Source organism: Esox lucius, chromosome 22 (assembly GCF_011004845.1).
Source record: "Esox lucius isolate fEsoLuc1 chromosome 22, fEsoLuc1.pri, whole genome shotgun sequence".
In the NCBI taxonomy this organism is placed as follows: Eukaryota; Metazoa; Chordata; class Actinopteri; order Esociformes; family Esocidae; genus Esox; species Esox lucius.
In genome coordinates, this window is record NC_047590.1 from 2,251,039 (window position 1) to 2,272,332 (window position 21,294).

The 21,294-nt window shown below is 44.3% G+C and overlaps 2 protein-coding genes across 3 annotated transcripts; both read right to left on the reverse strand.

Annotated features, from left to right (window-relative positions):
* Window positions 1-702: 702 nt before the first annotated feature.
* kctd12.2 (potassium channel tetramerisation domain containing 12.2) lies at window positions 703-2,653 on the reverse strand. The gene has a single exon (XM_010866616.5). It carries the CDS (start codon window positions 2,560-2,562, stop codon window positions 1,702-1,704), a length of 861 nt encoding a protein of 286 aa, XP_010864918.2. The 5' UTR covers window positions 2,563-2,653; the 3' UTR covers window positions 703-1,701.
* Window positions 2,654-14,207: 11,554 nt separating this feature from the next.
* Window positions 14,208-21,051, reverse strand: LOC105007616 (high-affinity choline transporter 1). Of its 2 annotated transcripts, XR_002195889.2 has the most exons (10): window positions 20,837-21,051; window positions 20,152-20,396; window positions 19,796-19,909; window positions 19,509-19,664; window positions 19,269-19,417; window positions 18,344-18,487; window positions 17,709-17,862; window positions 16,603-16,820; window positions 15,268-16,397; window positions 14,208-15,152 (listed from the first exon to the last, which is right to left on the reverse strand). XR_002195889.2 is itself a non-coding variant. In XM_010866615.3 (9 exons), the coding sequence occupies exons 2-9, from the start codon at window positions 20,336-20,338 to the stop codon at window positions 15,741-15,743; spliced, it is 1,779 nt and encodes a 592-aa protein (XP_010864917.2). In that variant the 5' UTR covers window positions 20,339-20,396; window positions 20,837-21,051; the 3' UTR covers window positions 14,208-15,740. The 2 variants fall into 2 exon arrangements, 1 of the variants encoding a protein (XP_010864917.2); XM_010866615.3 differs by having other exon boundaries at window positions 14,208-16,397.
* Between the last annotated feature and the right edge of the window lie 243 nt (window positions 21,052-21,294).

Genomic DNA, 21,294 nt, shown 5'->3' on the forward strand with positions numbered 1-21,294 from the left:
GAACACGCTAGATTTGTTTTTGGCAAAATAAGGAACACGTTGTCAGTAGATACTTCAGCATGATGTCTGTTGCTGGGGAGCACAGGAAGAGGTTATAGTTAACTTCTCTCAGAGCTTGTCATACTTCACACAAACATATTTTCATCAGAATGGTTCCTATTATCTTTTATGTATTGACTCGACATTTGCTTTGGATGTTTAATTCATTTAAACAAAGTATCTGTCAGCAAAGAGCCAAATTTTTATTTGAAGAAAGGGGAAGGGAGAGGCTGCAATTACAACAAAAGGTTGGGTTTCTAAAGTTTTGGGAAAATGGGCAGGGACTTTCTTGTTCTGGCTCCAAGGGGAAGTGTGTTGCACCACTAGGATGCCAGGATAAACAAGAGATTTTAGCTTGTTCTTAACCTGAAAAGGACAATATACAAAGGTTACAACAGCAATTGATTCACCAACATCAGCCTAAGGTCACAACACTGTAGGCCTGTAAATAATGACAGATTTGACAAATATCCAGTTGATTAGGTCAATAGTTTTTGACTGTGTGCCAATGCAAGTCCTTTTGTCCCTGACAGTCTGTTATATTGACCTCTTAATCAAAACTATTCAGCTACTTGGCTGCTCCACAAAATCCTGGTATGAAGTCATCATATAGTTTAGGTCTGTTTGAAGCATGGTAAAAAAAAAGAAATCAAACACACATGATACAAATATTCATTTTATTTATTCAAAACTTTGGAGCTAAGTTGAAAATACAGCTCATGATTTTCAAACGCGAATAAGGCAAGGTTTACTGTGCTAGGAGCCTGTCTTTATATAACATCACACTAAAGGCTACTGCTTGTCTTATCGTACACGGAGTGGCATAGAAGCTACACAAAGTTGCCGTCAAACTAGTACAGGCCTGTTAAACTAACAAGACAAGCGGAATAAAGAATCTGGTCGAACGGCACTCTCGTTCTGTCTCGTCAAGCTCAGAACAGTGGCCACAGTGTTGTGGCACACCGAAGAGAACAGCCTGCCATTTTTAACAAACACAATTTTTCTTAGTATACGATTAATAGCCTAATTTACATCTTAGTTACCCAATGCTCTTAGCCAGAACAACTTAGAGGAACAACTGGTTTGCGTGACTCGCTCAAGGGCAGAACAACACATTTTCACCTTGAACCAGCGACCTTTAGGTTCGTAATCATTGCTTTAATCCTTGCGCACCTTACATTGTGCTTGTTATGAGTGGTGTGTGTGTGTGTGTGTGTGTGTGTATGTGTGTGTGTTTGTGTGAACAGCCCTCAAAACTATAATTCACGAGTCAGAAAGAGGACAGCATCAGCATAAAAATAAATAACGGTTTCCACAGTTTATCACAAATAAACGGTGGAAACCGTAACACCATCCTAGCGCATGAGTCGTCTGTCTACATGGTCTACAGCACCCATGGGTATGCAACAGGAAACGAACTCCATTAGCCTACGGTATATAGCCATCATCTACACAATAAACAACTACCAACATGTACTTAAAGAATAACCATCAGCAAACCAATAATCGTGCCAAAAAGTGGCTACTGACGGGTGAATTAACCGAAGTACAGGGCTACGAAAAAGTGAATTTCGCGGCCGACCGTTTCAGCAGATAGTCAGTCTCTCTTTACAGGTGAGCGTCATATGACACGGGCTACCCAAACGGTCGGAACCGTTCAGCTCAGTCCCGAGCGAACACGTACTCGGTGTAGCTCGTCCAGATTTTGTCCTCGTTCGGGTCGTTGCTCGTGTACGCGCACGTGCCCGTGGAGCTGCAAGCCACCATGCGGAACCCGACCTCGGCAAGCCTGTCAAAAGCCTGCTCCAGGAAGTTGTACTTCAGGTAGTACCGGGAGGTGTACCTCTCCGGGGATCGGTCGGGATCTCTGCTCTCGTTCAGAGTCTCTCCGAAAACTTCTTTGGCCAGGGACGTCTTTCCACAAACCGTTATCCTGGCCACGCGCCGGAACTTTGCGTCCGTTTGAATATCCCTCCCGATGGTGTAAGAGCCCCGGTATCCGATGGTAATGTAGCCACACTTCTGGGACGGGGAGCGAAGGGTCGGGCTGCTTACGGTGGACTCGAAGCGCGAGCTCTCTGCGCTTGTGGGGGTAGCGATGCTGGTACTACCCAGAGCACAGGCGAGCGCAGCCTCCGCTTGGTCCCCGTGGGCACCCACCTCGTCACTGACGGAGTTCTCTTTCCTCACCGCCGGTCTGAGGCGCTGTGAGAGCTCGGGGAGCTGAAAGTAGTCCGCCTCCTTCTGTAACCGAGCCCTCTCCTTAAAGAAGTCCGGTAGAACGATATCCCGTTCCCGTAGGTAATCGAGAATATAACGGAACAGATATCCGTCGCGATCAAAGAAAAAGCGCCCTTTGCTGTCCTTCGGTAGTTCGGTAGGGCTCTTCTGTGTGAATGCAGTCCACAGGAGAGAGTTTGGGACAGACACCAAAGTTCCAAGTCTTGTTACGTACACCTGCCCACCGACGTTTAATTCTATTATATCTGAAAAAGGCGAGCGTTGCTTCTCACTGTGTGCCATCTCTGCTGCGCGCGTACCTCGGTGGGACACCCAACCTGTACTAAGAATCCTGAAAACACCACCGTAGAAATGTAACCGTTTGTTTATATGAGGTTGGGGGGGTTGCGTGGGAGGAGATGGGAGGAAAAGGAGGAAACGCGCGAGGCAAGCAGGGAGCGGAACATTGCTGAAAAGTTAACTCTTCATGAACGGAGTTTGTTAACTCTTTATGGACTGAGTTTGTCAGTAGGCTGAGACTTCTCTATTTTGAGAGGTGAAACTGACATTAGTCAAGACAAATGGAGAGATCGACATCTAGTGGAAACGAGGATGTCTGTCATACTGTAACCTAGTCTACATCATGGCGAAATAATGACATTTAAAACCAAATTTAGTAGGATAATTTAGGCCTATTGTTTTTATAAACATCCCGATTTGTGTTGGGAAGTTAATGAAAAGGAAAATGTGGTAATATGAAACATGTAAGAAGAAAGCATTGATATCATTATCATACATAGGTTTGTAGGTTTGTATTGTTTATTGGGGGGGGGGGGGGGGTCAGGGTCAATGGATCCATGGATTTTCACTCTTTTCCAGGGGGGTCACATTGACCAGTCTGTAATATTACATGACTCCCCCACCGCCCCCCTAATTCTACACCCCTGCTTGTGCAGCCAGGGTAGTGGTTTGTTGGTGTAGGCTCCCTGAGTGTAAAACAAGGGGCAACAGGGGATAACCAAATGCTTGTTCTACTCCAGACAAAGAAAAGCAGGGCACTTTGCTAGCTAAGCAAAGGTTTTCAAGGTGGCATGTGTGTGTGTGAGAAGTCTGAGACAGTTGTTTCTTAACTTTGTCAGTCAGAGGTGTATTTGGCTGAGGCCGTTGTTGGGAATGTGCAAACTCACTAGCATTCAGAGCTATGTGTTTTTATATTTGGCTTTTTCACATGTTACATGTGGCTTTTTAACATGTTACACGTGGCTTTTTAACGTGTTACATGTGGCTTTTTAACGTGTTACATGTGGCTTTTTAACGTGTTACACGTGGCTTTTTAACGTGTTACACGTGGCTTTTTAACGTGTTACACGTGGCTTTTTAACGTGTTACACGTGGCTTTTTAACGTGTGAAACTGTGCCAGCAGTCAGCTAGACATGATATCCACTGGTATATGTTTATTTCCGACCAACCCCGACCCACGGGCCTGAGTTTCAGAAAGGCTCGCCCTCACTACGGTTGGGGAGAGGAGCCCGACTCACTGTGCGACAGGGACATCTAGTGGAATACATGTAAAAATGCACATCTGAATTTGTTCCCTGAAAAATCTTCAGTAATATCAAGTTTTGCCAGCGGAGGGAGCAGCGGTGCGCTCATTATTCTGGAACCGACGGAACGCACATGAGACATGAAGTTTGCATTATTCCCCTCTGAAAGACGTGCCAGGGGTCTAACCTTTGACCTACCGCTGGGTCGCGGGTCAGGGGACCACTCTGAGAAGTCAGTCGTGGTAACGACACTCTGTTACCGTCTGTACACGCGTTCCTGGGGCTGCGTGTAGTGATGGCTCAAGAAAGCCTGCAGTGTTATCAAGACCCTTTCATAGCTTTCACAAGATGATCAATCAATCAATCAAATGTATTTATAAAGCCCTTTTTACATCAGCAGTTGTCACAAAGTGCTTTACAGAGACACCCGGCATTAAACCCCAAGGAGCAAACAACAGTAGTGTTGGATTTCAGTGGCTAGGAAAAACTCCCTAAAAAGGCCAACATTTAGGGAGAAACCTTGAGAGGACCCAGGCTCAGAGGGGTGACCAGTCCTCTTCTGGCTGTGCCGGGTGAGATGATACGGTTACCGACTGTTGCCCTGGGTGTGAAGATGACATGGTAGTACCTTTTCTTTATCAGCTGAAGTCAGATTTCGAGTCACAGCATTTGAAATTACATCCAAAGATGGATTGATAGATTGAAATACTGTGTACATTGATAGATACTGTAGATACAGGACACATAGAGCAATAGAAAAAGACAGAGAGATATAAATGTACAGTGAGACATATCTATTCATACCATGTATCTTGCTCCATTAGCAGAAGGTCACTCCTCCTCATGGAAGGAACTGGAGGATAATTGGTCACTAGGAAGGATGAACATTGTCATGGAAGGACCCAGAGGATAATTGGTCACTAGGACGGATGAACATGGCTGTGTTCCAAATGACACCATATTTCATTTAGTGCGCTACATCTGACCGAAGCCCTATGAGTCTTGGTAAAATATATTGAGCTAAATACAGAATAGGGCTCCATTTGGGATGAAGGTCCTGTATTCCTCTGTCTTTTCACTCTTCTGATAAGGATGTACGTGTGATTACTCTCAGTGTCCAAGTTAAGAAAAGTCCCTTCTAGGGCTTTCACGATTATGACATTTCAGTTGATGATTAATTGTCACACAAATAATTGCGATAAATTATTTGATTGTCTATATTGTTCATTTCATGCCACTATGATAATGTAAGGCTGATAATGCTGTAATAATGCACTTTTAAATCATCTGCACCTGTTACTTTCCACAGAACTGTCAAACACTGCTTCACCCCTGGGCCTGACATCCTAACTGATGGAAACGGACAGAATCCATGTTGTATTTGCTGAGACATTTCTAACATCAGTGTAAAACATCTCTCTTATTCACTTTTTTTTGGAATCTAATTATTGTATATCTGTCTGAAATTATTGTGATCAACAATTATCTAGTAATTGCGACAGCCCTAGTCCCTGCTTTTACTTCCGATTTCACACTTTCACACTGCAATATCAGAGTGGGGTCTGTAGGGAGAGGAGGAGTGACAGGAGGTGGATGAGGGAGAGGAGGAGTGAAAGGAGGTGGACAAAGGAGAGGAAAAATGACCGGAGGTGGACGAGGGAGAGGAAGAATGAGTGGAGGTGGATGAGGGAGTGGAGGTGGACGAGGGAGAGGAAGAATGACAGGAGGTGGACGAGGGAGAGGACGAATGAGAGGAGGTGAACGAGGGAGAGGAGGTGGACGAGGGAGAGGAGGAGTGAGAGGGAGAGGAAGATGGCAATGATCTCTAAGAGGTTCTTGACACTAAACCTGACCCTGTTCTTGGTTTGAGAAAGAGGGAAGCTTGGGACTTTTAGAAATGGAACTGTTAACTTATCTGCCCTCTATGCTGATCTCTCTGTTGTCTTATGAATATGTAAGCATTAACTCATGCAGGACAGTACAGGAAAATGACTTATATTCACACCCTATAAAACACACTTTTTCTTGTTGTAGCACTGTGAGATGTCCTGCGATTTCTGAAGAACTGGCCACGGTGAACGTGGTTGTTCCAGAACCAGCTCCTCCATCTACGGGGGTTCAGGGAGCACAGAGATGGAGGACGTGTTGTGTCTCGTGTCTGTCAGACTGAGTGGTCAAGTGACCCCGAGAAGACATGGAGCTGTATGATGATGTGACACGGGGCAGACCCCCGTCAGAGTGTGTGTGTGGTACCGCCAGAGCCTGTCAGTCAGGATTGCAGGGTTACTGTTTTGACCACACACACACACACACACACACACACACACACATGCAAAATCAGCAGACAGCACCACACACACACACAAACACACACACACACACACAGATCCTCTGTTTTGTTTGTGCCACTCACCCCATCTAGTGACCCCCCCATGTCCTTGTCACACAAATACTAAACAACAGAGTCCCTTTGCCCATCCTGGATCTGTCTCTCTGGATCTCTCAAGAGCAGCATATGGAAATAACCCACTTTGTTTAAATCAGGCAAAGAAATAGAGATGGGGAGAAAAGGAGAAAAAGGAGGTGAAGCAGAATAGGAGGGAAGATGGTGAGAAAAAGAGAGAGGGGGAGAGAACTGGATGAGGATGTGTGAGGGGGCGAGAACTGGATGAGGATGTGTGAGGGGGAGAGAGATGGATGAGGATGTGTGAGGGGGAGAGCGATGGATGAGGATGTGTGAGGGGGAGAGAGAAGGATGAGGATGTGTGAGGGGGAGAGATAGATGAGGGGGAGAGAGATGGATGAAGATGTGTGAGGGGAAGAGAACTGGATGAGGATGTGTTAGGGGAAGAGAGATGGATGAGGATGTGTGAGGGGGAGAGAGATGGATGAGGATGTGTGAGGGGGAGAGAGATGGATGAGGATGTGTGAGGGGGAGAGAGATGGATGAGGATGTGGGAGGGATAGAGAGATGGATGAGGATGTGTGAGGGGGAGAGAGATGGATGAGGATGTGTGAGGGGGAGAGAGATGGATGAGGATGTGGGAGGGGTAGAGAGATGGATGAGGATGTGTGAGGGGGAGAGAGATGGATGAGGATGTGTGAGGGGGAGAGAGATGGATGAGGATGTGTGAGGGGGAGAGAGATGGATGAGGATGTGTGAGGGGGAGAGAGATGGATGAGGATGTGTGAGGGGAAGGGAGATGGATGCGGATGTGTGAGGGGAAGGGAGACGGATGAGGACGTGTGAGGGGGGAGATGGAATGGGTTTACATTTTCACATCCTTTATCGATACATTCCATGTCATCAGGGAGAAGAGGTTAGACCTGGGAGTGGTTGTTAGGGAAACAACAGTCGTTGTTAGGGAACTACTTCCTCCAGTCAGTCTGGCAACAGGGAACTCTTCATCAGAACACAACTCAAATCACCAGCTAAAAGAAAGATCTCTATCTATACGTACCTGACAGTCTCTCTTACTCCCTGTCTCTCTTTTCTAAATCTCACTAGTCTCTCTCTGTCTCTCTCTTTCTGCCTCCTGCTCTCTCCCATCTAATTTTTGGCATGGGGAACATTGTCAGATCAAATGGAAATAGCAATAGTTTACAAAGGTGAAATCAACAACTGGAAGGAAACACTACACACACAAGTCTGTCAGCCTCTTCTATCGACATCTGCTCCTTTCTTTTCTCCCTTCAGCCAGGATGATGTTCAGGAACTGTTTAACAGGTCTCTCCATCTCGGAGGCCTGAGCAGGCTGTTGTTCCCAGTACATCTTGTAATGGGGGCTGTTTATAGTCCTCACTTCTGGCTGGCTGAAAATAGAATACTATAATATTTACATATTCCTCAGGCTTTTCCCCCCAGTTTGTCCTCAGCTGATTTGGAGAAAGCATAATGCTCTGATGTGTTTTGGTATTAACTGACGTCATTGGTCAATTACTGTTTTTCCCGATTGCCAACAAGCATCGATCAATACTGAAGATACATTATCAAAACTCTTCACACAGTCACTGAAACTGAAGTGTATGTGGGCCAAACCGCGAATAGTTTTTCGTTGCCTTCACACAAAATGCATTCAATGAACACATTCTCCAAAATCCATGATCCCTTTTCTTGTTCAAACTCCACAGCACATGCTTTCTCAAATGCTTACACACTGTTCTCAAAACAGGTAAAAACACATTCAACACAGAATGATGGCAACTGTTCATTTCTGCAGTAACCAAACTGAAATATATAGAAAACATTTGCATAATATTAAGTCAATCCAAACACAACTGAAAACCGACCCAAGTGTTGTACACTGTACCCTTTGAGAGAAAAGGCGAATGTGTGAAAGAACTCCTGTATCAATATATCCAGGTAAGATGTCTGTTCAATAACCAAACAGGGTCTATCCACATCTAGGCATAATGTAAACTACTGTAAAACTGTGATTTTACTGTTTTTTAGAGAGTAATGGAGAAGGAAGCCAGTCAAACTGCACATAAATTCATCTTTGTGGATGAAGCTGGATTCAACCTGGCAAAAAAACACAGAAGGGGAAGAAATGTGATTGGACAGAGAGCCACCATGGATGTCCCAGGTCAGAGAGGAGCTAACATCACAATGTGTGCAGCACTGTCCAATGAAGTTTTGCTGTTACACAAACCACTCATTGGCCTCTACAATACAGAGAGGCTAGTGATTATACTATACTTGTTGTATAATTCCTTTTTTGTTTTTCAAAAGGATAATTTACTTTAAGCAAAGATATAAAAAAAAATAAAGGATATTCCTTCAAATTGCTGCATTTCTGATTCATTTTTGTTCTGTATACCTTAGTACAGTCAATAAAGTGAGGTGTTTTTCATATTCTATAATCAAAAACTGATTTGTGAAAAATAATTTAAAAAACCTACAAGATAAAACTTCGTCATTTATGTAATGCTCCCTGTTGTTAGTATTTTTTAGTTCAGTGTGTTATGAGTGACAGTGTGTGTTTCTGAGAGAGAATTGTTGCCAGTGTTTTGGTGGAACAAGCTTGTTTTGAGGCATGAAGTGTTTTGGTGGTTTTAGTAAAATTAAGTGTTTGGCCAAGATGTATGTTAGAAAAGCAGACTGTGTGATGAGTTTTGCAATTGTGGTTTCAGTATTGACCAATACTTGTTAGTAATTTTTTTTCTTTGAGATCTACCTGCTTTGCACGTGTGTGTGTGTTTGTGTTTGTGTGTGTTTGTGTTTGTGTGTGTGTGTGTGTGTGCGCACACAGGTATAAGTGTTTATGTGGTCATCACTAACACATGCAAATTCAGCTTCTGATGTTCTCAATGTGTCAAAACATTACTTGGTGGGGATCCGCTCTTAAGGGGAGAGAGAAAAAGAGCTGCAAAATGAAGATGATAAATACTAAAGCCTATTTAAATACTCAACACTATTGAAATACTTAAACCTATTGAAATACTCAACCCTAATTAAATTCTTAAAACAATTGGAATACTATTGAAATACTCAACCCTAATTAAATACTCAGCCCTAATGAAATACTCAACCCTATTGAAATACTCAACCCTATTGAAATACTCAACCCTATTGAAATACTCAACCCTATTGAAATACTTAAACCTATTGAAATACTCGAACCTGTTGACGTACTCTGTCCTATTGAAATATTCAACCCTTGTGTCTGTGCGGGACACACTACACACACTAAAACACCTCACACTCCCCGCTGAACACACTGAAGACGCCACTGCGGTCCTCACACAACGCACCGCCAGAAAGAGAGAGCGCAGGATAAATGGAGAGAATTCGAGGAGGCCGATGCAGCCAGTGGGGGAAGGGCAGGAGAATGGGAGACAATTGGCATGGTGGTCATTAATCTGAGGAATGACCCTGGTGACGTTCCTTCCTGACGTCATCTTCTGCTAGATCTTCTGTCTGCGCTCTGTAACCTCGTCCAATCAACCTGAGGCTTCCAACGACAGTTTGGTTCTTATGCTGCCCCGCTCCGAATACTGCCCCACCCCAAATACTGCCCCACTCCAAATACTGCCCGCACCAAATACTGCTTACCCCAAATAGTGCCCCGCTTCAAATACTGTCCTGCTCCAAATACTGTACTGCCCCAAATACTGCCCCGCCCCAAATACTGTACTGCCCCAAATACTGCCCCGCCCCAAATACTGTCCTGCTCCAAATACTGCCCCGCCCCAAATACTGTCCTGCTCCAAATACTGTCCTGCTCCAAATATTGTCCTTCCCCAAATACTGCCACACTCCAAATATTGTTTGAACATATTATTGTTAATAGAAGAACCCCCCCCCCCCCCACACACACACACTGTCACTGTGCTTCCTAATTTTTTTACAGGGCTTTGAAGATGGCTTGAAATTTTCCATCTGTGCATCCTCCGCTCTTGTCACAGGCTGTTTGCGTGTGTGTCTGTGTGTGTGTGTGTGTGTGTGGGTGTTTGTGTGTGTGAATAGCCCGCATAGGGTCATCTCCCCAGGGTCCATCCTGGACAGAACACACCCCCAGAGACCCAAAGGCCCCATGTGGCCCCATGTTACATTAGCCCTCCCCTCCATCTCCCCCTCTCCCTTCCCCCTCCACACTTTGTTGAAGAATGGGATGCATCATGTCTTTAGAAAACGGACAGGGCCTGAGGGGAACATCAAACTCCAAATAGATCCAGAAATAAAAACATGGAATAGTCAGGGGATTTGTTGCACACAAGAGTGGATTCAATTAATTTGATGTTCTCATTATAAATATGTGTTTTGAATTTACAGAGTACCTGCCTGGATTACGAGCCGTGCAAAGAAACGGGCTGAGGGGTGAACGAGTCATTAGTGGAACATCGGTCCCCATTAATGCTCAAGGCAAGAAGCTGGTGTGTGTGTGTGTGTCTGTCTATGCATGTGTGTGGGTCTGTATATGTTTGTGTATATATGTGTGTGTGTGAGTGTTTGCGTGTGTCTTCCTCATAATCTGATTTGATCGATCTGTTCAGATAAGACCAGTATGGCCGCTGATCAGATTTAAAATGTCTTCGTTCTTTTGTGGATACAAATTGACCAGTTGGAGCAGAGGATTGTTCTGGTGGGGGAAAATGTGTGGCATTACTCAGTCTGTTGTCCTTTACCTCGGTTCTACCTCGGTTCTCCCTCTATCTTCCTGTATCCTCCTAGTCAATATATAAAACCAAGAGGACTTTACAGTAAACAAATGAGGACAATAATGAAATGATAAAGACACAGGTTGTAATGTTGTTGGCCTGGTTGGTCGTTGTACGAACTGTCCCCACTGTCGTCACAGAAAAATATAAATGTTGATGCTGATTTGTAACAAAGTATATGTATATAAGAAAATGTATGTCAGTATAGTTTTTGCAGTTTAGACTTTCTTTCTCTCTCCCCCCTCCTATACATCCTACATCCTTCCCTACTCTCTAGTCTCCTATCCCTCCTCCCCTCCCTCCTCCCTCCTCCCTCCTCCCCCCTCCTCCCCCCTCCCCTCCCCTCCCCTCCACGTCCCCATTGTTCAATTAGATGTCTTGTAATTATATTACGTGGCACATCACTTATTGGGACCCAGAAATACTCTCCCTTACGCCTCCCTTCTTGCACTTTAGACACACATGAATAAGAAGCTTGCAGACCCCAACTGCACCTTCCAAAAGAAAGAAACGTTACATATCTGAACAAATATCTGAAATGTTACGCATCATAAAAAAAATCTAAAACCTTACAGATCCTAACAATTATCTGAAATGTTACACATCCTAACAAATATCTGAAACGTTATGCATCATAAGAAATATCTAAAAACGTACAGATCCTAACAATTATCTGAAACGTTACACATCATAAGAAATATACAAAATTTTACAGATCTTAACTAATATCTGAAATGTAATACATCATACAAAATATCTGAAACATTAGATATCATCAGAAATATGTGGATTATGTTACACATTATAAGAAATATTAGAGGACATATTCTTCCTATATTCAGTCATATGGTTCTTGTTCAGTTCTAAACGATTGAGATATCCTCTAACCCTTACCCCAAAATCCCTTCTCCTGGTTCAGCTTTTAACCTTGCCAAGGGCCCAAACTAACCCCTCCTATGCTTTTAGCCCTCCGACAACCAAAAGCCATTGATGACCTAAGTAGAATTGTGTCTCTATGTTTCTGACGACCTGCCTGGTCTTGATCCCAGTGGGCTCACCCGTTATGGCAAGGCAGAGCAGCCCCCCCAAACCTCTCATTCCCTCCCCGTCAGAAAGAAGACACACAGGAATTTAAAAAAACTGTAAATGGCCTGCGCTGTCCTGTCAAAATGTCACTGTTACCATACATACAGCCAGGAGCAGGAAGACGCTGTGTCCATTTCTCCCATCCAGAGATATGAGCCGAGTACAGCAGCATTAGGAGATGCTAATCTGCATCTCTCTCAGTTTCATCTCATTGTGTCATGCCGAGAACTGACTCAGGACTCTCTTCCCCAGACCGACCCATTATCTCCTCAGGTAAATACAGAAAGCTGATTAGAGTCCAGCTGATTAAAGCAATCTCCTATAATAGGGAAACGTAGTCCATTTCTATAGGGGCTTTATTTGAACTACATAAAGTCTCTTTAAACCCCTGTTTCTCCAAATCAATCTGAAATTACAGGGCTTCATTTTTGTTTTAAACATTGTGAATGGTGATCAACACCTTTTGGTTGGTGAATGGTTAAAAGGAGACTAGATGGTTTGTTAGGCTCCTTGGAGAAATGAAAGGGGCATTTCACCCTGGGCGCCTTTAAGAGGTCTGTATCATGTTCAAGACATTTCTTGGCCACTGAGATTGGTTTTGGAGGTGGCGTCTACAATCAAAAAATCAAAACTGCTGAAGTTAAAAAGAATATGTCATTTTTGTTGGTCATTCTATATCTTTATATCTCTGTGTGAAGAGGTCTACAACGATGTTGCAATAAAACTCAGAACGTCTGCAGACATCAATGACATGTCACTGGGGCCTTCTCATACCTTCAATATATCAATGAATGACTCGGTGTTGGGTAGCGTCCAAACGCTATTTTCATTCCAAGTCTGCAAACCAGCCAAACCTCGTCTCTTGCCCTGCATTCTAGACCCGCCTCCCGGAAATAAGTGGATTGACTTTTGGCTGAGCGTGGGTTTTCTGTCATAATTGTTAATTATGGTGAGTGCAGCTGGCTGCGCCTTTTCAATGAAGTCCTCTGGCAGGGCAGTTTTATGGGATTGGGTCCGAAGCCCAAGGACACCGTGGAGGACACGACAGGACAACGGAGGGTGGTGGTGTGTGTGTTGGGTGGTGTCTTTGTGTGTGTTGGGTGGTGTCTTTGTGTGTGTTGGGTGGTGTCTTTGTGTGTGTGGTGGTATGTGTGTTGGGTGGTTTCTTAGTGTGTGTGGTGGTGGGTGTGTTGGGTGATGTCTTTGTGTGTGTGGTGGTGTGTGGGTTGGGTGGTGTCTTTGTGTGTGTGTTGGTGTGTGTGTTGGGTGGTGTCTTTGTGTGTGTGTTGGTGTGTGTGTTGGGTGGTGTCTTTGTGTGTGTGGTGGTGTGTGGGTTGGGTGGTGTTTTTGCGTCATCCCCCTTGGGGGTGATGGCTCTAACAGGCTACATTAACCCCACCGACCACCCCGCCCCCTTCCAGACGAGCACTGCACTTAAGTTAATGTAAATAACCAGAGATCTATTTTAAGACCTAGCTGGGTCTTTTCACTGCGACCATCTGACGGATACAAAGACGCAGGTCGAGCGTTTGGAAATTCTGTCACGTTTTCAGTCGTGATATTTCTTTTGTCTACGCCCACCAACAACGTCTGACCACACGCCCTTTCAATGGTCTTTTGCAAGCCAAGAAAGAAAACCCAGCATTTTGTGGCTATCACCAAGTTTTAGAACAAATGGATAAAAGAACAATTATTCTCCTGCTATTTCCTCTGCCATTTTCGAACTTGCCCTGAAGAGAGAGACTTGGAAGGACCTCTGGTTGAGGGTCATTAGGGGTCATTCCAGACAGAGAAAATTGGTCTTCTCACTCAAACTAAAGAGCATCACAAACAGCACCTTATTCCCACATTAGGCAAACTATTTCTGATGACCACTCCGTAGAGAGTAACCATGGCCTTTAAGAGTCACAAGTATTTGGGACAACTGCTGGTGTAAACAGGGCTTTAGAAATACATTTGATTGATTGAAATGTAATGCCATAATAAAACAATAAATAAAACAACATACTAAAACCCTGGAAGCTACATAAATGTGAAATAAAACTAGATTCTCTAACCATAGTAATAAAACACAATCACCATAAAATTGTTAAATAATATAATTTATTTAATTTGTATATTTTTTTTCTTTTATGACATCAAAAATAAATGTACATTTTGTAAGCTTTTGTCTAAGTTATATGGACAATTTCTACCTGCATAATTTTAGTGTTTGTTTTTATTTATATAAATATACACATATTACACAAAACTAACTGTACATTGCTGTTAACTTCACAATAAATATATTTTCCTACTGTGTCCAGTTCTGTCTTGACTAATGGCTGCCACATTTACTGGTATATCTTTTGCAAATAACAACAGAACACACTTAAACCACATACGACGGCCTTTGGAGGAAACTATCCATTCATGTCAAAGACGTTACATTCACGTTGAAGTCCTTGTCTCCCAGATATTCAAATGAACGTCACTGATGACTCCTCAACCTCTGTCAAGACATCAGCCAATACGTTCCATTAAGGCCAGTGAATTACTATATACTCTAGCTATAAATACTTCTTATATAGATTTTACATCATGAAATAAATATGTGGCATGTATACCAAAGACTGACTTTAAAAAAATAGCTGCATGTATTGTAGACTATAGTGCTTTAAAACCAGCTACCTAATTGTGTGTTTTATTGGACTTGGTAAGGACAAAGGTATTGTTAGGAGGGAGGGCTAGTGAATGTACCTGTCTACACTAGAATATAATTCACAGTAAAAGAAGTGCTAATCAGCCTGAACCACAGACAGTACGATATGTGGGAAATATCCCAACAATTATTTTAATTAATTAAAATGTATAATAAATCTTTCAAAATGAATTATTGTCCATCTGCTCATGTAATCATCTTTTTCCTATACAATATCTCTCAGAACGTTGTGACATAATGATCGTTTAATTAATTTGTTGCAGACTAATGAAGTGTAACTGTAACTAATAAAGTATTTCTTTGAACATAACCACATTGACTACATTTGCACATGTGACCGTTATACTCAGTTCTGCTGTCTTTTCCTTTCATCTGGTGACCTTAACTGGACTGTGGCTCACTACGATATGTAGAGAGATACATGTTAGGAACATACTGTTATTGCTTTGCCCACAGTTAACCACAACACTGTTAAGTCATCATAGAACAACACCCACCAAGGTTGTCTTACATACCAAAGTGACGGAGTCTCTTCTCCGGGCTCAACAGGAGTCCTGTTCCTTGTCAATGACACTGTGCCAGGGACAACGCCTCAGCTCTGCTCAACAGCATCGTGTCATGTGATCCCTTAATCATGCCGTCCATTTTGTTTCCTTTTCCACAGATCACGACGCCATGATGGATATTGGATTTTAAATAAAACACAAATGAACTGAAGTAAATGAAGTGGTTCATCATTCTACTCTTTAAAGGTGCAGTTCAGCCTTTTGCCCACGATCTCTCCGCCTTTGGGATTGAGGAAAAGACGGACACATCGTCCAGACGTTCCACAGCGTGCCTGCCCCCAGGACCGTGCAGAAGCCACCCAACAGCATCCTCCTCTGCCCTGGTCAAAATGGACGCACAGTAATGGACTCGTTCTGTTGTTTGGGAGTCATCTGTGGTAGGCCGGTATCTCCTCGTCCTGGTCCGGCCGTACGGGCCCGGGTTAGTCCAGGACTTCGCGGGTTGGGCTGTCCTCTGGACTGGAGTCCTCCTCGGCCAACGTGTCTCTTCGCGTGAATGTGGCGGCCAGCTGGACGCTAAGACGCGGTTTGACCGGCGCCAACTCCGACAGCGCAATGGTGTTACGGTTGACTAGCGTGGTCTTGTCCATGTTCTCTATGCTGTGCTTCGCCAGCACGGCGTCCAGGAAGTCGTACTTGGGCGACAGCTTGCCGCTCTCAAACAGGTACTTGGCGAGGTACGAGAAGGCCACGTTGCCCAGGAACGAGGCCAGCATGGAGACGGTCTTGAACGGGAACTTCTGCACCACTATCTGATCCACCTCTCCGGTGAGATGATGCACCCTCTCCTCCATCTGCCAACCCGGGTAATAGATGAAGGGGGGCAGCGAGAGGTAGGGCTCCCCACCCCCAATCCTCAGGATCAGGCCGAAGATGTAGGCAGCCACGGAGCCGTATGTGTTGGTGCCCTTGACAAAGAGAACGCTGATGAGCTGCGGGAAGATGATGACGTAGACCAGGTCGGAGCTCAGGTACCACAGCCCGTACACCGTGCCCGTTAGCAACGCCATCGCCGTGGCCAACCCGCCGAACACGAATATGGTGACCCGCATCACCCACACAATCTCAGTGTCAGATGCCTGGGTGGGGAAGGAACAAACGAACAAACAACTAAAACATTTGATACACGCACAAGACCGACACGCTATGATCAATCGAACAACTGGGTCTGTCTGGCAACAGTCGTTTTATGCAAGAATCTGAACTATGTTGGTGTTATGACATAGTGGTCATTTATTGTTTTTACAGTGTTATTTAGTGAATTACGGCGCCCCTCCGGCTCACCGATTGGCGGAAGGCCAGCTGGTAGATATTCCGAGCAAACATGGAGCTTGCTGATAAGATGGAAGAGTCGGCTGATGACATCACAGCGGCAGAGACTGCCCCCAGGCCGAAGAAGGAGACAAAGGGAGGACAGAGGTACTGGAGGACTATGGGTAATATCATGTCAGCCTGATCTCTCTCCTTGGGAGGAACGCTTCCGTATGCGGTCTGGTTCCAGTCTGAGAAGCACACAAATGCATATAATGGGCAGGAACTTAGAACGTACACCATAGAACCCAGGAAAACACACAGTGGAACCCCAGAGCTAGGAACTTAGAACCACACTGGTGGCCCCTGAAAAACCAAATCCAGTGTCCAGAGATGTGTAGATGAGGTTGGTTTAATGTTCAATTTACAGAACAATCCAATATAGATTAGATAAGATTCAACTTTATTGTCATTGAACAAGTGCACAAGTACAACGAAATGCAGTAATCCAAATTATTTGCTCAAATCACTTCTTCAGGGATGTCCAGATTAAGTATAAAGATGATAAAAAACAGTAATGTCAGAGTTTGCTCATCATCCCTGACAATATTCATCCAGCCATCACCCCTCCTAGGCCCCAACTGATCCAGTAAGGACTTTGATGCTAGAGTTAAAACCTGGAGATCAAACATAAATGTTCAGCTGCTTTCTCAGATGTAATATTTACAGAGTTGACATTGGTAAACGAAGAGAAAGCGATGGGGGGAGGGGTAGACGGAGGGAGAAAGATGGACATTGAAGGAGAGGTAGAGATGGAGACATCAGTTGATGTGGAGATCCTCCATAATGGATGAAGGGACCAGCTGCTGTTGTTTTCTGGAGCTTTCCACAGATCTGACGGCAACACCCTGATGTACCCCCCTCCGCCCCCAGGAGCCCCCTCAGAGGTTGACCTGCTGTGAGTCATCATTAGGCAACCAGATGGGGAAGTTTTAATCAGACGTTTCCAAATGTTAGAAAGCAACTGTGAACACGACTGCCAGAGGGAAAGGTTTCTCACATTCTGGTCGGACTTTTATTTTGTATGTGTGTGTGAGATATTAATGTCTTCAGCATTCAAGGGAAACCATTTGCCTCACCTGTGGAGGCGCCAATAGCTCCGATCATCACAGAGGGTATGGCCATGACCAAACAGCCAGCCGCGGCCATGAACGAGAGAACCTGGGCGTAGGTTGCCGAAGAGGCAGAGAGAACCCGCTGAAAATACACCTGCCATGGAATCCCCCCCAACATCTAGAACACAGACAAGAAGGACTGAATACAAAGGACACCCAAACCACTAGACCACAGACAGGAACTGGTTAATAACCCCCAACATCTAGAACACAGGAAGAACTTAAAATCCTCAAACATCTAGAACACAGGAAGAATATAATAATCCCCAAACATCTAGAACACAGGAAGAACTTAAAATCCCCAAACATCTAGAACACAGGAAGAACTTAAAATCCCCAAACATCTAGAACACAGGAAGAACTTAAAATCCCCAAACATCTAGAACACAGGAAGAACTTAATGATCTTCCAAATATTCATAACACAAGAAGTAAAAAATTCCCCGAAGCAGTAGAGCTGGGTTGGTCCAATCTAAGCCCCTCCCTCCTGTACATGTAATGTGGCAGTATGAATTCGGCTCACTGCTCTTTCAGCATAATCTGTACGATACTATTAATTTGTGTAATTAACAAAACTATACTGTAGTAGACTAAACTGACCAGCAGACAGAAGTTGTCTATCCAGACCCAGGTGTCTTCACTCTTAATGTTCCCCTTCCACGGAGACTGGTAGATGTCCTTCACTGCACTGATCCGGATGTCAGACACAGCTGGGTTGCTCAGGGCAAACGGCACTGAAACCCACTGAGACAGAGAGAGTCAGAGAGACCGGGTCAGGAAGACAGAGTCAGAGACAGAGAGAGTGGGTCAGGAAGACAGAGTCAGAGAGACCGGGTCAGGAAGACAGAGTCAGAGACAGAGAGAGTGGGTCAGGAAGACAGAGTCAGAGAGACCGGGTCAGGAAGACAGAGTCAGAGACAGAGAGAGTGGGTCAGGAAGACAGAGTCAGAGAGACCGGGTCAGGAAGACAGAGTCAGAGACAGAGAGAGTGGGTCAGGAAGACAGAGTCAGAAACAGAGACACTGGGTCAGAGGGACAGAAAGATGTGTAAATCTTTGCTCAAAATATACCTGTATCTCAAATCTGATCACCCTTGCCATTTCAGCCATAAATAAGATAGTCATGCAGTGCAACTTACAGGAGCAATCAGTGTGTAGTCCCTTGCTCAAGGGCATGTCAATACATGTTTCACCATGTTAGACAGGATATTTTGAATGAGAGTAGCCAACCAGCAGTCCATTTACATTTCAGTATAAGCAGAGGCGTTGCTAGGACCACAATACATTCGTGGCTTAGCCCACCCTCCCTACATTGTCATAATGCGCAATCGGAATTACAGATGAATAGATCAGAGGCTATTTTTTATTATAATATTTTTTTGGTCCGTTTGAGATATTCATAAAAGATCCAGGGCTAACTACGCCACTGAGTATAAGTATAATAGTAAAGTACAAGTCCACTTTTTTTTTTTACCTTCAAACTAAATCCAAAGCAGCTCAGATAAGTACAAACTCTAGATTCTCACCAGTCCCAGGAAGATACAGAAGAGCTGGACCACATCAGTGTAGGCCACAGAGTAGAGCCCGCCCACCAGGGTGTAGAAGATGGCAATGCAGGCGGAGATCACTACAGACATCTTAATGTTGATGTCCACGATCACACTCAGCGTGGCGCCTAGATGAACCGGCTTATGGTTAGAATCAGAGAGGCAGACATAGACGGCCTCACGCTAATCCCTCTCCGCCGTATATCATTCAGAACATACCCAGTGCTGATAAAATAGCTGCGGACCAGAATATTTCACCCATCAGAGCAGGTATAAACAGCAGGCCTCCCATCCTTTTCCCATACATCTGCTGGAAAGGGTCAAGCATGGTCACGTAACCTCTGGAGCGCATGGGCTTTGCGAAAAATAAGCCACCTGCAAACGGGAGAATCACGTGCAACAGCGTGTTAAATTGAGGTATTTCATGTAAATGAATGTTTTCAATATATTATCAGTTTTTATGCGGATAACTTGTCCAATATTATAGGTGTAATGACTTAGCATACCTACAACCAGACTTAACGCGTATCCAAAAGGTGCTTGCGCCCAAGCCAAGCCGTACCCGGGTAAATACACATATTCAGCGGTTCCGTTTATATATCCACCACCAACCCAGGTCGCTAAATAGAAATATATACATATATAACCTTTAAGACAACAATAATTATGAAAGAAAAATCATGACTCAATACGAGTGTGAAATGAAATTACATGAACCGTCAATTACGCTTAAAGAGAAAAAAAATTGTAAAGAAAAAAGATGTAGCCTAATGAATATTCAAAAACTCTGTCACCAATATAATCGACTAAGTCAACTGGCCAGGAACTTCAATTTATTCATACTATGGTCTATTGAACTCACCTGTCATTGTGAAACCACCAACAAATAAGCCAATGTCTCTGCCGCCGACCATTATAGTTTCACTGCGGTCCGTGCCCTCGGACTCCCCTGCGTGCTTGTTCTTCCATGCCGCCCAGATCCCCACCGCGAGGATCAGAACGTAGAACAGGGCGATGGCAGCCAGCCCCTCCACGTGGATACCAGTCATCTTTTCGCTCAGGCTGAGCCGCGTGTCTTCGCTAGGAACCCGATGGCATTGAGATGTGCTTGGAGGGAGATGTGGAGCGAATGTTTATGTTCAGGAGCAGCTAATATCGGATAAATGTCTAAAAGATAAAATAAATAATCGAAGCGTTCATTTTTAGGAGCTACCTATATTTTAAAAGTTCTGTCTAGGTTCCACATTCTCAAGTGATGCGCGTAAAACACCCATTACGCACAAAACTGGGACAGTCCGTGTAGCGATTAAGTTGTAAAGGTCTCCAGCACCTGATGGGTGTGTTAAAATATCACTAAACCTAGGTGGACATGGTTATTTAACCAAGGGAAATGTTGCACACATTATTTTTAAATTGTAAACTGGCTATTTAGCCCATCTAGAAATTTGATGTTATCCTGATAAGAAATTAGATTCTAGCCAATAACGTACGACTTCATGAACAAAACTGAAGATGTTATGACAAACAGAAATAGACAACTTACTTACTTATGTATTTTTAAACTCCAGGGCACTTGAGGTGGCAGCCTCTTCTCAATGAGCTGGTGTCCAACCAGACAGTAGAAGTGGGTTATCCTTGGCTACCTCGTATCCTCCTTGGAAATGACGCAGTGATCAAAGGCTCGTGCTGGGCTCTTCTCCCGGGTGACTTATAAGGGACCCAGGTGGCGTCAGATGTCCGGTGTTCAAGCGCGTCAGAGGGAAAAACTGCTCGTGTCCTACTTAGGACACTCTCGCGTACATGAGGCACGTCACTGGTTTCTTTTCAACGGATCAAGTGGATGTGCGCGCACGAGTACGTTAGAGAGAGGGGAGAGAGAGACTATAATGAAAATATGTCTAATGTGACGTTTCACATTGGGGTGCTTCTCCGTTTCCCCCGATATTACGCCAACACTGTTGGGCTCCCATGATTCTCTAGAAAGACACGCAATGCCATGCCGCAC

Bases quoted from the DNA above. Each gene is read 5' to 3' on its own strand.
- LOC105007616 (XM_010866615.3), bottom strand. From the start codon at position 20,338: ATGACTGGTATCCACGTGGAGGGGCTGGCTGCCATCGCCCTGTTCTAC. The intron at 17,863-18,343 runs GTCAGTTTAGTC...TCTGTGTTCTAG, and splicing joins TAGACAACTTCTGTCTGCTG to ATGTTGGGGGGGATTCCATG. The intron at 16,821-17,708 runs GTGAGGCAAATG...TGTGCTTCTCAG, and splicing joins AGCTATTGGCGCCTCCACAG to ACTGGAACCAGACCGCATAC.
- kctd12.2 (XM_010866616.5), bottom strand. From the start codon at position 2,562: ATGGCACACAGTGAGAAGCAACGCTCGCCTTTTTCAGATATAATAGAA.